Source organism: Bombina bombina, chromosome 4, assembly GCF_027579735.1.
Source record: "Bombina bombina isolate aBomBom1 chromosome 4, aBomBom1.pri, whole genome shotgun sequence".
NCBI lineage: Eukaryota > Metazoa > Chordata > Amphibia > Anura > Bombinatoridae > Bombina > Bombina bombina.
In genome coordinates, this window is record NC_069502.1 from 800,397,653 (window position 1) to 800,411,089 (window position 13,437).

General features: G+C 42.3%; 3 protein-coding genes across 3 annotated transcripts in view; 2 read left to right on the forward strand and 1 right to left on the reverse strand.

Moving 5' to 3' along the window:
- LOC128657029 (histone H3-like) overlaps positions 1-13,437 on the forward strand; it is a 49,153-nt gene that overhangs the window by 34,936 nt on the left and 780 nt on the right. The gene's annotated exons all lie outside the window — the stretch shown is intronic.
- On the reverse strand, positions 9,837-10,211 carry LOC128657033 (histone H2B type 2-E-like). The gene has a single exon (XM_053711259.1). It carries the CDS (start codon positions 10,209-10,211, stop codon positions 9,837-9,839), a length of 375 nt encoding a protein of 124 aa, XP_053567234.1.
- LOC128657032 (histone H2A type 1-like) lies at positions 10,508-10,900 on the forward strand. The gene has a single exon (XM_053711258.1). It carries the CDS (start codon positions 10,508-10,510, stop codon positions 10,898-10,900), a length of 393 nt encoding a protein of 130 aa, XP_053567233.1.

The following is a 13,437-nucleotide window of genomic DNA, read 5'->3' on the forward strand; positions in this document are numbered from 1 at the left end:
TGTGGTTGGCAACAGGAGCCTTTGTAAGTTTTGGGGGGAAAGTCCGGGCTCGTGATTGTCTTCATTATTTATTTTATTTTACTTTGTAGGTTCTCTCTACTAACAAGTATTATTAACAAACCTTATTTTTATTTATCTCTATATCATAATCCCTAACCATATTAAAATGTGTCTTTATAAATACTGACAGTTCTATATGCAGTTATATAAATTTGTATCCATGCATTATTTATATTTAAACAGAAAAAAGTTACTATGGATCAGTAGTTTATAACTTACATGGTTACATACAATTACATTTGTTAAATAAAAAGCCTCTGTAAATTCTAACATTGAAAGTTAGTTATTAGAAATTTTTCCAGGAAAATAGAAATATTTTTGTTTTTACTTTAATTCCATTTCTTATCCTGCAGTGCCACCTACTGGATATTGTTATGTTCAAATATTTTCCCTGTACACTTTTGGTTTTACATCGCTATTTTTCTAATCAAAGTGCAGAGAAGTGATGGGTCAGATGTATAAGCGATTCTCTCACTTTATGTGCAAATTGTATTATTCCATGTTGCTAAATTATTTAAAAATATATTGTTTTCTAATAATCATAAGTCAACTGTATCTGGCTTTTTTTTTAATTTAAAACCCCCCAGATAAATTTCAATATACTTTAGTCTTTTCTCCAAACAAATATGCTACTTATTATAGTTTTTAACTTTGGAAGGAAAAGCCGTAATGTGACCATTTAAAAGAACAACAATATATACACCCATAGAATATCATAAACGGTTTATTTGGTATCAATGAGAGCAGATAGGAAACTCATTACTGTATGTGACCCAGAATTATGTTATAGAAGGCGCCATCCCATAACACAATGCACAGAAACTCACATTGTCTTCTTGCTGTGGTCTCCTCTAGCCCCTTTATCTGTTCTTATTGTATAGATACATAAACTTTATTGTTTGCAGTCTATAAGTAAATTTATATTCATAAACGTAAACTATATCAGATCTTATCCAAGAAAAACAATTAGACACTAAAACTACTAGAGATGAAACCATAACATTACGTATATGAGCATTTGTTTGATATAAAATACATGGAGATAGATTTATGTTTACAGCATATGCACTTGTAAAGGAAAGTTATAGCTCCGGTCACAGCTGTGTTTTTCTAGGTGAAATGAGGGATATAAAGTATAAGTGATTCTATCCCTTGGTGCTAAACATACAGTTTGTCTTCAAACACAAGTGGGCACCAGCATTAGGAATTAAACATAAATTATATAATTATAAATAACCTCCTATCACCCTTCTAAAGCCAAATGTACCACCACCCCCCCCCCCCCTTATCAAAAAAAAGTTGTGACATTTTAGCATAATGAAATATACTTGTTTCAAATACATCGTAATGTGACAGATATAATTGTGCCAATCTCCGTGTTATAAATAGTATTTAAATAGTGGTGAATGTAGATGTGTATCCTCTCTCCTATTTAATGTATTTCCAGCCTATGGCGTTTAATTAACGTATAATAGTGTAAAATATGCAATGGCTATAAACTCTATAAAAACTGACAGTACTCCGTTTCATGTAAACTAAAATGGCCATTTATTGTAAATAATGTACATATGTAAGCACAAGCTCTAATAGTAAATATGTGGGTAATTATTAATTCCTTTGTGTCTATATAACCATTATAAAGCTCTATATAAAAACATATAGGTGGTACTTTGTGATGGAGCGAACCTGAAAGAGAACTTCTTGCTTGTTAGAGCTTCATTTGTTGTGTGACGTGTCCTCTTGTCATTGGTTACAGGAGGCGTTAGTGGGTTAAAAAAAAAAAAGCCCGGGCTCCTGCATTTGCTTTATTTTTTAGCTTCAATGTAAATTATTTTACATTTCTCCTTATATATAATCTTAAAGACTCAGAAACAGTGTCCCCAGTAACTCACGGTAATTGTATTTATTATTCTAAATACTTCAGTTGGAATTGTATTACACCAATAAACTAAAGAATACTGTACATTATATTTCATACACAAGTTTTAGCTGTGTTAATGTGCCCTGCTAGAATAAAAGCAAAACAGTTAAGTAATTGTATAAATATACAAGACCTATACAACAAAAGCTGCATAATTATTATAGTTATCAAATATTAACTAAATTGGCTATAAAGATTTGCCTATGGTGTATTAATTGCGTATATAGTATTTAAATGATCTCAATAGGAGACAATTGTCACTATATAGAAAGGAATGACCTATTGAGTCGTCCATTACCGGCCCCTTTACCAAACCACATCATTAATAACTTATTACTTTAAGAATAAAGAAACATACACGTATATCATGGTATAAAATTCTGGCCACAGCCTGTTTATTAATTTAACATAATTTAAATAACCAAATCAATAAATAAACGAAGTGCAATAACAAAACAATAATAACAATAATAACAATAACCCAACTCTCAATGCGCTAGCATCACTGTACTCCCTTTTTCTTACCCCCCCACCCCAAGGGGTTAAAATTCATCATCACCACTACTAGACCAGGCCGTCTTTTTCTCAGGACTTCGCAAGGCGCTAAGTCCGTTCCAACCACCAAATACCAGCTCCAAGGGACCCCGTGCCCAAGGAGCCAATTACCTAGCTCTCCCCACCCATTGGGAGGCTAACCACCAACCACTTCTTGCCTTGGTCTGCCAATTGATGATGCTAGCACACCGTCCCGGCCCCTAGGCCATTGCACCCTCACAATCCTATGAACTTAACATTACTTTTCTTTGGGGAGGGAGGGAGGGACAATCTTCGGGAGCTGCTTCCGCGACCAGGTAAGTTCAGGAACTGCCTAGCCTCGCCCTGGTCTTCGCACGTCACTTCCTGTCTGAGCTCCGCCCAGCGACCGGGGCCTTCTCCTCCCATCCGGTCAACGGGCCCCTCCTCCTACATCCAACCTAGCCTGGTCCCATGCTGTTCTCCAATGTAAGCGCGGGACCATTGTGGACCAAACGATCCTTATCCCGGGAAATAATTCTCGTAATCTTGACATATCTCTCCTAATCCTCCTGACCAGCTCTTTTTGTGGCAGAGACCCCAGATCGTTTCCACCGGCATGAATGACCAATACGTCAGGACGGGTAAATTGTTTGGCATACCCGACGACAGAAAAAAACGACTTGGTCCCAATCGCAGGCCCCGAATCCCGAACCACCGGAGAACCGCTTTTTCTTTCGGAATACCTAGCTGCAGGCCGTCTTCCTTGTACCCTGCCGCCCTTCGAGCCCAATAAATGAAAGAATGGCCCACTAACCAGACCTGCAGTGGCTCTGTGAGACAAGAGGAGGAGGGGGGGGGGGGAAACACATGATTATAGCAACAGATGAGGACGGACGTAAGTCTGATAACACTTGGATGACCATCTCCCCACCCCTTTTACCACTCCCTCCCCCAATCCCAGAGCGGGGAGGAATGTGAACCAAATTCCCCCGGATTGAATCCTGCCGTGTCTAATGCCCTACCTAACACCCTCCGGAATTGAAATTGTGATAAAGCCTCGCTATCCTTATGCAACAACAATGACCCTCCCATCTTTGGTCTAATTGCCAAAAATTCTTGCAATGCCCTACACGGACACAACTCCACTCCCGTGGGATACAACCTCACCGTTTTGCCCTTTCCTCCTTGATCAGTTTTTGACCGTTTCAAAAATATGGACACATGTGAGTCCGTCACCTCGATATCACAAATACCCACTCCACCTTGCGCACTCTTCGAGCAACTTATCAATTCTGATATCCGGAATGCTCCGAAGAAGGCCAACGCAAAGGCCGTTTGGAAAAGTATTGTTTCATACTCGGATTTACACACAACCTTCAGTACTCTCCAAAGATGTGCCAGTAAGGAAAAGGAAATCGGCCTTCTACTATCCGCCCCACTTCTTTTTTTCTTCAAACCTCTCACAATTTGCCTGATGCAAAACATCTTGGTGATATCGACCATCCCCATCAACTTAAATCTGAAGGCTAACGCCGTCAGCCTTTTTTCAATAGCGGAGGGGGATAAACCACACCCCTTCCACTGCCATATCCATTTCAACAAGAGGTTCTGACACCCTTGTCCGCCCTCTGTGACTCCCTGCTGAACTAGCAAAAGTTCCCACTCTCTCCAAATCTTTTCGTATGCTCTCCACGAACTCGGGGCCAGTGAAGATTTTACCACATCTGCCAATCCCCCGAGCCAAGGCTCCATAAATGTTCTGGAACTTCCTTCCCCAACTTGTCTGCCCCCGGAGCCAGCTCCCGAAAGCGCTGCCACTGAAAACGAGAGAGTGCGTCAGCTACTGAGTTCTGCACCCCAGGTATGTGTTTTGCCCTGACCAAGATGTTCAATTTCATACACTGCAGCACAAAAACCCTCAACAGCCGTATCACCGCCTGCGAGGATGATGACAAACTATTAATTGCAGCCACGACACCCATGTTGTCCGTGAACAACAGGAGCGACTTGTCCCGAAGTTCACTGCTCCAAACAAACAATGCTACCAAAATCGGAAAGAATTCTAGGAATACCAAGTTTGTTATCAATTCACTCGCAAACCATTCTGTTGGCCACGCTGGTGCATTCGTTGCCAAAAACTGCCCCAAAGCCTTTACTCCCTGCAGCATCAGTCACTAGCCCAAGCTCCTCACCCGATATTCTGGGTGGCTGAATCAACGCAACCCCGTTGAAATTCTCCAGAAATACTTTCCATACCTTGAAATCTTTCTTAAGGGGCGACGTCAGCCGTATGAAATGATGCGGCTGTTGAATGCCCGCTGTCGCCAATGATAGCCTGCGACAGAACACCCTACCCACTGGAATGATCCGGCATGCAAAGTTTAGCTTGCCGATCAAGGACTGCATTTGCACTAGTTGCACTTTTGAAACTGACAAGAATCGTAAGATGATGCTTACTAGGTCCTGCACCTTATCCTCCGGGAGCCTGCACTCCATCAATCTAGAATCAATCGTAATGCCTAGGAAATTCAGCTTTGTCACTGGACCCTCAGATTTTTCCATTGCAATGGGTACTCCAAAATCTTCCGCTACTCTGTAAAAAACATCTCTCAACCTTTCGCAAACTGTGGTCCCCTCGGGACCCACAAATAGAAAATCGTCCAGGTAATGTACCACCGACGAAAATCCAGCCTGCACCTTGACCACCCATTCCAAAAAAGTGCTAAAACTCTCAAATAATGCACATGCTATGGAACATCCCATGGGCAGGCATAGGTCCACGAACACTTTCTCTTCAAAACAGTACCCCAGCAACTTGTGTGAAATTGGGTGCACTGGGAGTAACCGAAAAGCCGATTCGATGTCAACTTTTGCCAACTGCGCTCCATTTCCTGCCGCCCTAACCATAGCCACCGCCGAGTCAAATGAGGCATATTTTACTGATGCCAGTTCAGGTGGGATCCCCTCATTCACCGAATTACCCTTCGGGAAGGATAGGTGATGTATCAGCCTAAATTTTCCAGGATCCTTCTTAGGGACCACTCCTAACGGAGATAGCCTTAATCCTGGAAAAGGCGGGGCGTCAAAAGGACCCGCCATCCTACCCAGTTCCACTTCCTTCCCCAATTTTTCTTTCACCACCTGCGACCATTCCCTAGCCGATTTCAAATTGCCCGCAAAATGGTCAGAACCTCCAACCGATGGAATGATAAAACCAAACCTAAATCCATGTAATAACTTTGCCGCTTCCTCCCTGCAGCCCCATCTACTGGCGTAATGACCTAGCCAGGGCTCCATCTTTTCCACCCTGATTGGGGACACCCCCTTCTTTAGGGGACTCGGCTTTCCAACCAACTTTTCCTTTCCTGAAACACTTGGTAAAGGCGTGGGCCCCGCCACAACCTGAGCATTCGTGTCGAAACTTACACGAAGTTCCCCATTTACACTGCCCTTCATTGTATGCAAAGCAGAAACCTTTTCTGCTCGCGGACTGCGATGTGGAAGTAGCTGTGGCCGGACTGCCGGCCCCCGACCGAAAGGACTGCACCGATCTCAGTGGCGTCATGATTTTTAACCAAAGCCCCATGTCCCGGTCATCCCACCTCATCGCAGGCTTTACTGCCATCCTCTGATGAAACTGTTCGTCGTATGTCCACCACGCCATACCCCCGTATGTGCGCTGGGCTGCTGCGATCTCGTCTAGATAACAGTACATGGAAGCTCCCTGTTCTGGAAACCTCTCTGACATAACACTAGCATAAATCACGAAAGATTGAAGCCAATTGGAAAAGGTTTTTGGTAGCTTCCTATATCGCCTCTTTCTCTCATCTTCCTCTTTTTTAACGCTGTCTTTTTTGGAATCATCTGTTACTTCAAAAGACTGTTCCAAAGGAAGCAAAGAGAACAACTCTATATATTCCCTGGACCATACCTTGCCCCTAACCTCCTTTGTTAAATGCAGCCCTAACGGACCAATCGAGCATAAGCATGACCTAGCCATGGCTGTATCCGCCACTCGGAGCTCCGAGGGTTCGGCCCCCCCTTGTTGCCCTACCGAAGATGCCATCGCTACTACCTCCCCATTGCTGACTACTGCCGTGTCCGTTTGTGGCCCCACATTTGGCCTAGCCACCGTCACCATCGGCCCTTCAGCCCCATTCGGGGCCCATGCCCTCTCCAGCGGCAACTGTGTACTCGCGGGTACAGCTGAAGCCTCATCTGACCGCAACAGCGCCCTCAACCCTTCAACCAACTGCCTGGATACTGTATCACTACTTGCCCCTTCCGCTGTGACGAAGAAAAACTCTCACCTGCCAAAGCCGTCACCGCCGGCACTTCCGTCTGCGGCGGACCCCCACACTGTGATCGTCTCTCCCCTTGGTCATTTTCTGCTGGCCCTTTGTCCTCATGGTGAACCTGTAATATATCAACTGCATGACCCCCGGCAAATGGCCCCGTATCGATTTTTGGTATTGCGTCGCTTGCCCGACTTACTGTGTTTACCACCCGCTCCCTGACAACACTTTTTGCCATCATTCTGTTTTGTGCTATACCTCTCCTATTCTGTGTCACACTCCCCCTCCCTTTGCTGGCCGTCCTGGCCGTACCTCCCCTCTGCCCCAGAGGGCTCCTCCCCAAAACTCTACTCCTAACCGCCTCCCCCACCTGGTGTAGAACATAACCCCCCCTGTCCCTTACCCCACTACCCCTTTTTGCGTAGCCACTTACCATTCCGACCCGAGAGGGCTGCTCACTGTATGTCTCTTCACCCGTGTCCAGCTGTATAGTGTCCGTCCAAGATTCTGCTAGGCGGAAAGGCTCTTCCTCGCCGCCGTCCCTGAATTCTCTACCTTGTAACCTGGACACCATTGCATTTGTTAAGTATATAACCTGATTGTTACTCATATCCAACCTTTTTTCCAAAGCTTGCCCCACATTTTTTTCGACATCTGCTCTTCCGTGTAAATTAATTTCTTTACCCTGCTCCCGCCCGCTTGCATTGTAACTATCCCCCCTATGGTCAGGGGACGGGGGAATCATGTCTTCCCCGTCTGAAGAGCTAGGGAATTCCTCAATGCACACCGGTTCGCTATATACACTCGGGTTGTATTTTTTATTGCTGCCCCTCCCACTCCCACGGCCCTTAAGGGGGCGGGATGCCCTGTGCCAGTGTTGACTTGTCCCACTCGCCACCCTGCTTCCCCCACTGGGCCTCTCCCTTTCGAAATGACCATTACCATCGTTAAACATTTCTCCCCCCTCCCCATCATCATTGAATAATATTGGGCTCTTTTCCCTACCTACCTCTTCCAAAACTGTCTCTGCTTGTGTAACGGCACGGGCCGCCGTGCCCCTCAAAGCCTCATGTTGCCCCCTTATGTTTTCACTCCCCTCGCGAGCCGCCGGAACGACCCTGTGTTGCCCCTCCCTATGCTCTCCCAGCTGGGTGCCTGCTTTATTAGCCACTATGGGTTCCCGCTGCGGCCCCGCCCTTAATTCTACCGGCTGCCTATCTCCCGCTTGCAAAGAAAGCCCCGCTGTGCTATTCTCCTGATCCATTTCCCGCCTTCTGCCCTGCATGCTCTCCATGTCTCCTGCTCCCCGGCTGCCTACTACATTGCCCCCAGTGCCACACCTATTATGCTCCGCTCCCCCCCCCCCCTCGCCACTGTCCCTTCCCCCCCTGTACAAAGAGGCCCCCCTGGGCCGTTGGCATTAACCCTGCTCATACCTGCTGATGGCCTTTTTTTCTGTGCCTCCACCTCTGCCTCTACCATGAGCCGCCGTGCATCCCCCACTGCCCTTGCCTGCTCGACCGACACACTCCCCGACTTCTTACCCGGCCTCGCCTCTCTGCTTGGACTCCGTCTGCGTCGCGTCCCTTGTGGCCTGTGCTCTGGGCTGAGCCGGTTGGGAGGCCGTGTCTGTCGCACCGGTCTGGATCTTGGAGCCACTTCACCTTCTTCCACTCCGCCTTCTTCTTCGCCCAGGAGCCTGCCGATCCGGTCCTGTATCCAAGAAGAGCCTTTCTCCGCTGCTGCTGACCGGATCCTCACCAGCAAATCTTCGATCTCCATCTTCAAACACTGATTCTTCTGCTGGACAATCTTCGGGAGCTGCTTCCGCGACCAGGTAAGTTCAGGAACTGCCTAGCCTCGCCCTGGTCTTCGCACGTCACTTCCTGTCTGAGCTCCGCCCAGCGACCGGGGCCTTCTCCTCCCATCCGGTCAACGGGCCCCTCCTCCTACATGTCTTACGCCTCCGGGGCCCACCCAGGAACGTGGTTTGGGACTGGAGTTTGTTTTAGCTTCTGTTCATTGTTAAACTCTGTTACTTGGTGTTTGGCAACAGGAGGCTTTGTAAGTTTTGCGGGAAAAGTCCGGGGACTCGTGATTGTCATTATTTTATTTGTGTAGGTTCTCTCTACTAACAAGTCTTATTAACCGACCTTATTTTTATTCCTCTCTATTTCATAATCCCCAATCATTAATTTATGTTCTTATAAATACTGACAGTTCTATGTGCAGTTATGTATATTTGCCTATATATATATATAATTACTATGGATGAGTACTTTATAACTTACACAACATTAAATGTGTTAAAATAAAAAAAAACACCTGCTATTTCCAACATTAAAAGTCAGTTATTGGAAATATCCCATGAAATTAAAAAGTATTTTTTGTACTGTAATTCCATTTCTTATCCTGCATCGCCACCTACTGGATATTTTTATGTTCACTTGTATAAGTGATTCTCTCACTTGATGTGCAAATTGTATTATTTCACATGTTGTTAAATTATTTAAAAATGCATTGTTTTCAAACAATAAAAAATTAACTGTATCTGGGGTTTTTTCCCTTTTAAAAAAAACTTCTGAAATGTTAGTATAATTTAGTATTTTCTACAAACTAACAAATATGGTATTTACTGTTTTTTACATTTTGAGGAGAAGGCTGTTATATGACAACAATATATATATATATATATATACACACACAGAATAAAAAAAACTTTAATTTGAATCAATGAAAGCCGATTTGTAGCCAAATACGTTACCGCGACTTACATTATAGAACGCGCCATACACAGCACCGGTTTTTAATTTATAGTTAACTATAATACAAGTTGCCTTATATTCATAAACGGATCTTATACAAGAAATCAATTAAACACTATAATTACAACCGTTTGAAACTTACAACCACCTATATGATCGTTGTTTTATCTCTAATACATGTAGAGTGATTTTTGCTTACAGTATAAGTTTTAGCTCTGATAGTGGATGTGTGGGTGGCTCTAAAAAGAGCCTTTGGGTGTATATGACAGTGCAGGGGGGTTACTTGGTGCTGGTGTACTTGGTGACAGCCTTGGTGCCCTCAGACACTGCGTGCTTAGCCAGCTCTCCCGGCAGCAGCAGGCGGACAGCAGTTTGGATCTCCCGGGAAGTGATGGTGGAGCGCTTGTTGTAGTGAGCCAGGCGGGAGGCTTCCCCTGCGATGCGCTCAAAAATGTCGTTGACAAAGGAGTTCATGATGCCCATGGCCTTGGAGGAGATGCCGGTGTCCGGCTGCACTTGCTTCAGCACCTTGTACACGTAGATGGCGTAGCTTTCCTTCCTGCTTCTCTTCCGCTTCTTGCCGTCCTTCTTCTGAGTCTTCGTCACCGCTTTCTTGGAGCCCTTCTTGGGCGCTGGCTTAGCTGGTTCAGGCATTGCTAGGAAATGAGCTCTTCACAACACAGAGAACTAATAACTGACAGCGCCGCCAATAGCTCTATTTATTGTCAGGGATCAATAGGGGCGGGTCTGTGTGCTGATCTCTGATTAGCTGATAATGTCATGTGATATATAAAGTAGCTTATGAGTGGTGTATAATAAATTTAGAACTTCATTGGTTCCCTCCAAAATTGACCAATCACAGTGAGGTCTTTGTTCTCCATGGGTATAAATGACAGAATAGTGAGGGGATTTAGTTACTGTTTCTCTGCTACCAGTAAAACTTTCTAATCATGTCAGGAAGAGGCAAACAAGGCGGTAAAGTCCGTGCTATGGCCAAGACTCGCTCATCTAGGGCTGGTCTGCAGTTCCCAGTCGGCCGTGTGCACAGGCTGCTCCGGAAGGGGAACTACGCTGAGCGGGTGGGAGCCGGTGCTCCCGTCTATCTGGCTGCAGTGCTCGAGTACCTCACCGCTGAGATCCTGGAGTTGGCCGGCAACGCTGCCAGGGATAACAAGAAGACCCGCATCATCCCCAGGCACCTGCAGCTCGCTGTGAGGAACGACGAGGAGCTGAACAAGCTGCTGGGTGGGGTCACCATCGCTCAGGGCGGTGTTCTGCCCAACATCCAGGCTGTGCTGCTGCCCAAGAAAACCGAGAGCAGCAAACCGGCCAAGGCCAAGTGAGAACCCAACACCCAGATCTCTTAGCACAACCCAAAGGCTCTTTTCAGAGCCCCCAACACCTCCTAAATGAGCTGAATTACTAAGTTTTACACCAACACGATAAATACAACAATATCTGTGTAATTATTTATAAAATGTAAAAATAGCTCTGTACAAACTAAATTATATTATAAAAATGCAATAACAACCAGTGCTTAAAATAAACTTTACTCTTTTACACACATGAGAAATGTATACAATGTATTTCACTGCCTTTTACCACTGGGGGAATATTTATGTAATTAACAACAATGTATCTAATAAGTACAATTCAGGAGACACTAATCTAAAACATTGTTGCTTATTTTAGTCAGATCAGCTGCACAAAGTTACCACTAGATGCAATCAGTATAATTCATCAGACATCTTAGGTAGAAATAGTTTCATTTGGAGCTTCTCCCCCTCTGAAAACAAACAGTGAAACAGATCTCACCGGTCCGTGCAGCACTGAGTACATTTGTATAAATTATTAAATCAGTTATTTAATGTTATAAAAATGTTATAGGCAGAGACTGTGAATAACACGGTGTGAAACAGGCGGGCTTTTAAAATAAATATAAACGGTCATAATAGCCAATCGGTAAGAAGGATGCAGAGAGCAGCAGCCAATCACAGTGCTCACTGAGTATTCGCTTTATAGACTCAGAGTTTTCTTGCTTTACAATGATAGTTTGTCAATAAAACTAAACGTCATTTCACCACTTAAACATTTTTTCTCTGGGAAATTATAAATAGTTTTTTTTACACAATCCAGAAACATTCAGCTCTAATGATTATGATGTTCATAGAACCAAACACTTTGTCATTTTCTTTATCTCCTTATATTTGTAACTGAGTAAACTGTAATTACAACCAGCTTTATGGGTTAACACCATGAGACACTTTATCAAGTAAATCTATTTCTATAGCAACTGAGTAAGGCAGAATATTTAGCAATCAGTCAGGTGATCACAGCTGTATATAACCCTCTTATATTTATTAGTTATAATCTAATGAGGAACAAGGTGTCTAGTAAATATAAAGGTTACATTTATTAGTTATAATCTGATGAGGAACAAGGTGTCTAGTAAATATAAAGGTTACATTTATTAGTTATAATCTGATGAGGAAAAAGGTGTCTAGTAAATATAAAGGTTACATTTATTAGTTATAATCTAATAAGGAACAAGGTGTCTAGTAAATATAAAGGTTACATTTATTAGTTATAATCTAATAAGGAACAAGTTGTCTAGTAAATATAAAGGTTAAATTTATTAGTTATAATCTGATGAGGAACAAGGTGTCTAGTAAATATAAAGGTTACATTTATTAGTTATAATCTAATAAGGAACAAGGTTTCTAGTAAATATAAAGGTTACATTTATTAGTTATAATCTAATAAGGAACAAGGTGTCTAGTAAATATAAAGGTTACATTTATTAGTTATAATCTAATAAGGAACAAGTTGTCTAGTAAATATAAAGGTTACATTTATTAGTTATAATCTAATGAGGAACAAGGTGTCTAGTAAATATAAAGGTTACATTTATTAGTTATAATCTAATAAGGAACAAGGTGTCTAGTAAATATAAAGGTTACATTTATTAGTTATAATCTAATAAGGAACAAGGTGTCTAGTAAATATAAAGGTTACATTTATTAGTTATAATCTAATAAGGAACAAGGTGTCTAGTAAATATAAAGGTTACATTTATTAGTTATAATCTAATGAGGAACAAGGTGTCTAGTAAATATAAAGGTTACATTTATTAGTTATAATCTAATAAGGAACAAGGTGTCTAGTAAATATAAAGGTTACATTTATTAGTTATAATCTAATAAGTAACAAGGTGTCTAGTAAATATAAAGGTTACATTTATTAGTTATAATCTAATAAGGAACAAGGTGTCTAGTAAATATAAAGGTTACATTTATTAGTTATAATCTAATAAGGAACAAGGTGTCTAGTAAATATAAAGGTTACATTTATTAGTTATAATCTAATAAGGAACAAGGTGTCTAGTAAATATAAAGGTTACATTTATTAGTTATAATCTAATGAGGAACAAGGTGTCTAGTAAATATAAAGGTTACATTTATTAGTTATAATCTGATGAGGAACAAGGTGTCTAGTAAATATAAAGGTTACATTTATTAGTTATAATCTGATGAGGAACAAGGTGTCTAGTAAATATAAAGGTTACATTTATTAGTTATAATCTAATAAGGAACAAGGTGTCTAGTAAATATAAAGGTTACATTTATTAGTTATAATCTAATGAGGAACAAGGTGTCTAGTAAATATAAAGGTTACATTTGCTATAGACTGAAATATTTGTTACATCGTTTGTGTAGCTGATAATTATAGCTGAGATTTACTTATGTGACATCAATAGAGGAGCTGTAGCATTTTATTTGTCACTTTTCTTTATATCTTTTATCTACAGAGAAACGGCAACATTTTATTAAGTTTATTTCCCCTCATTATAAAATGTGTAGCGGTCGCTAAAGCTTTAGAG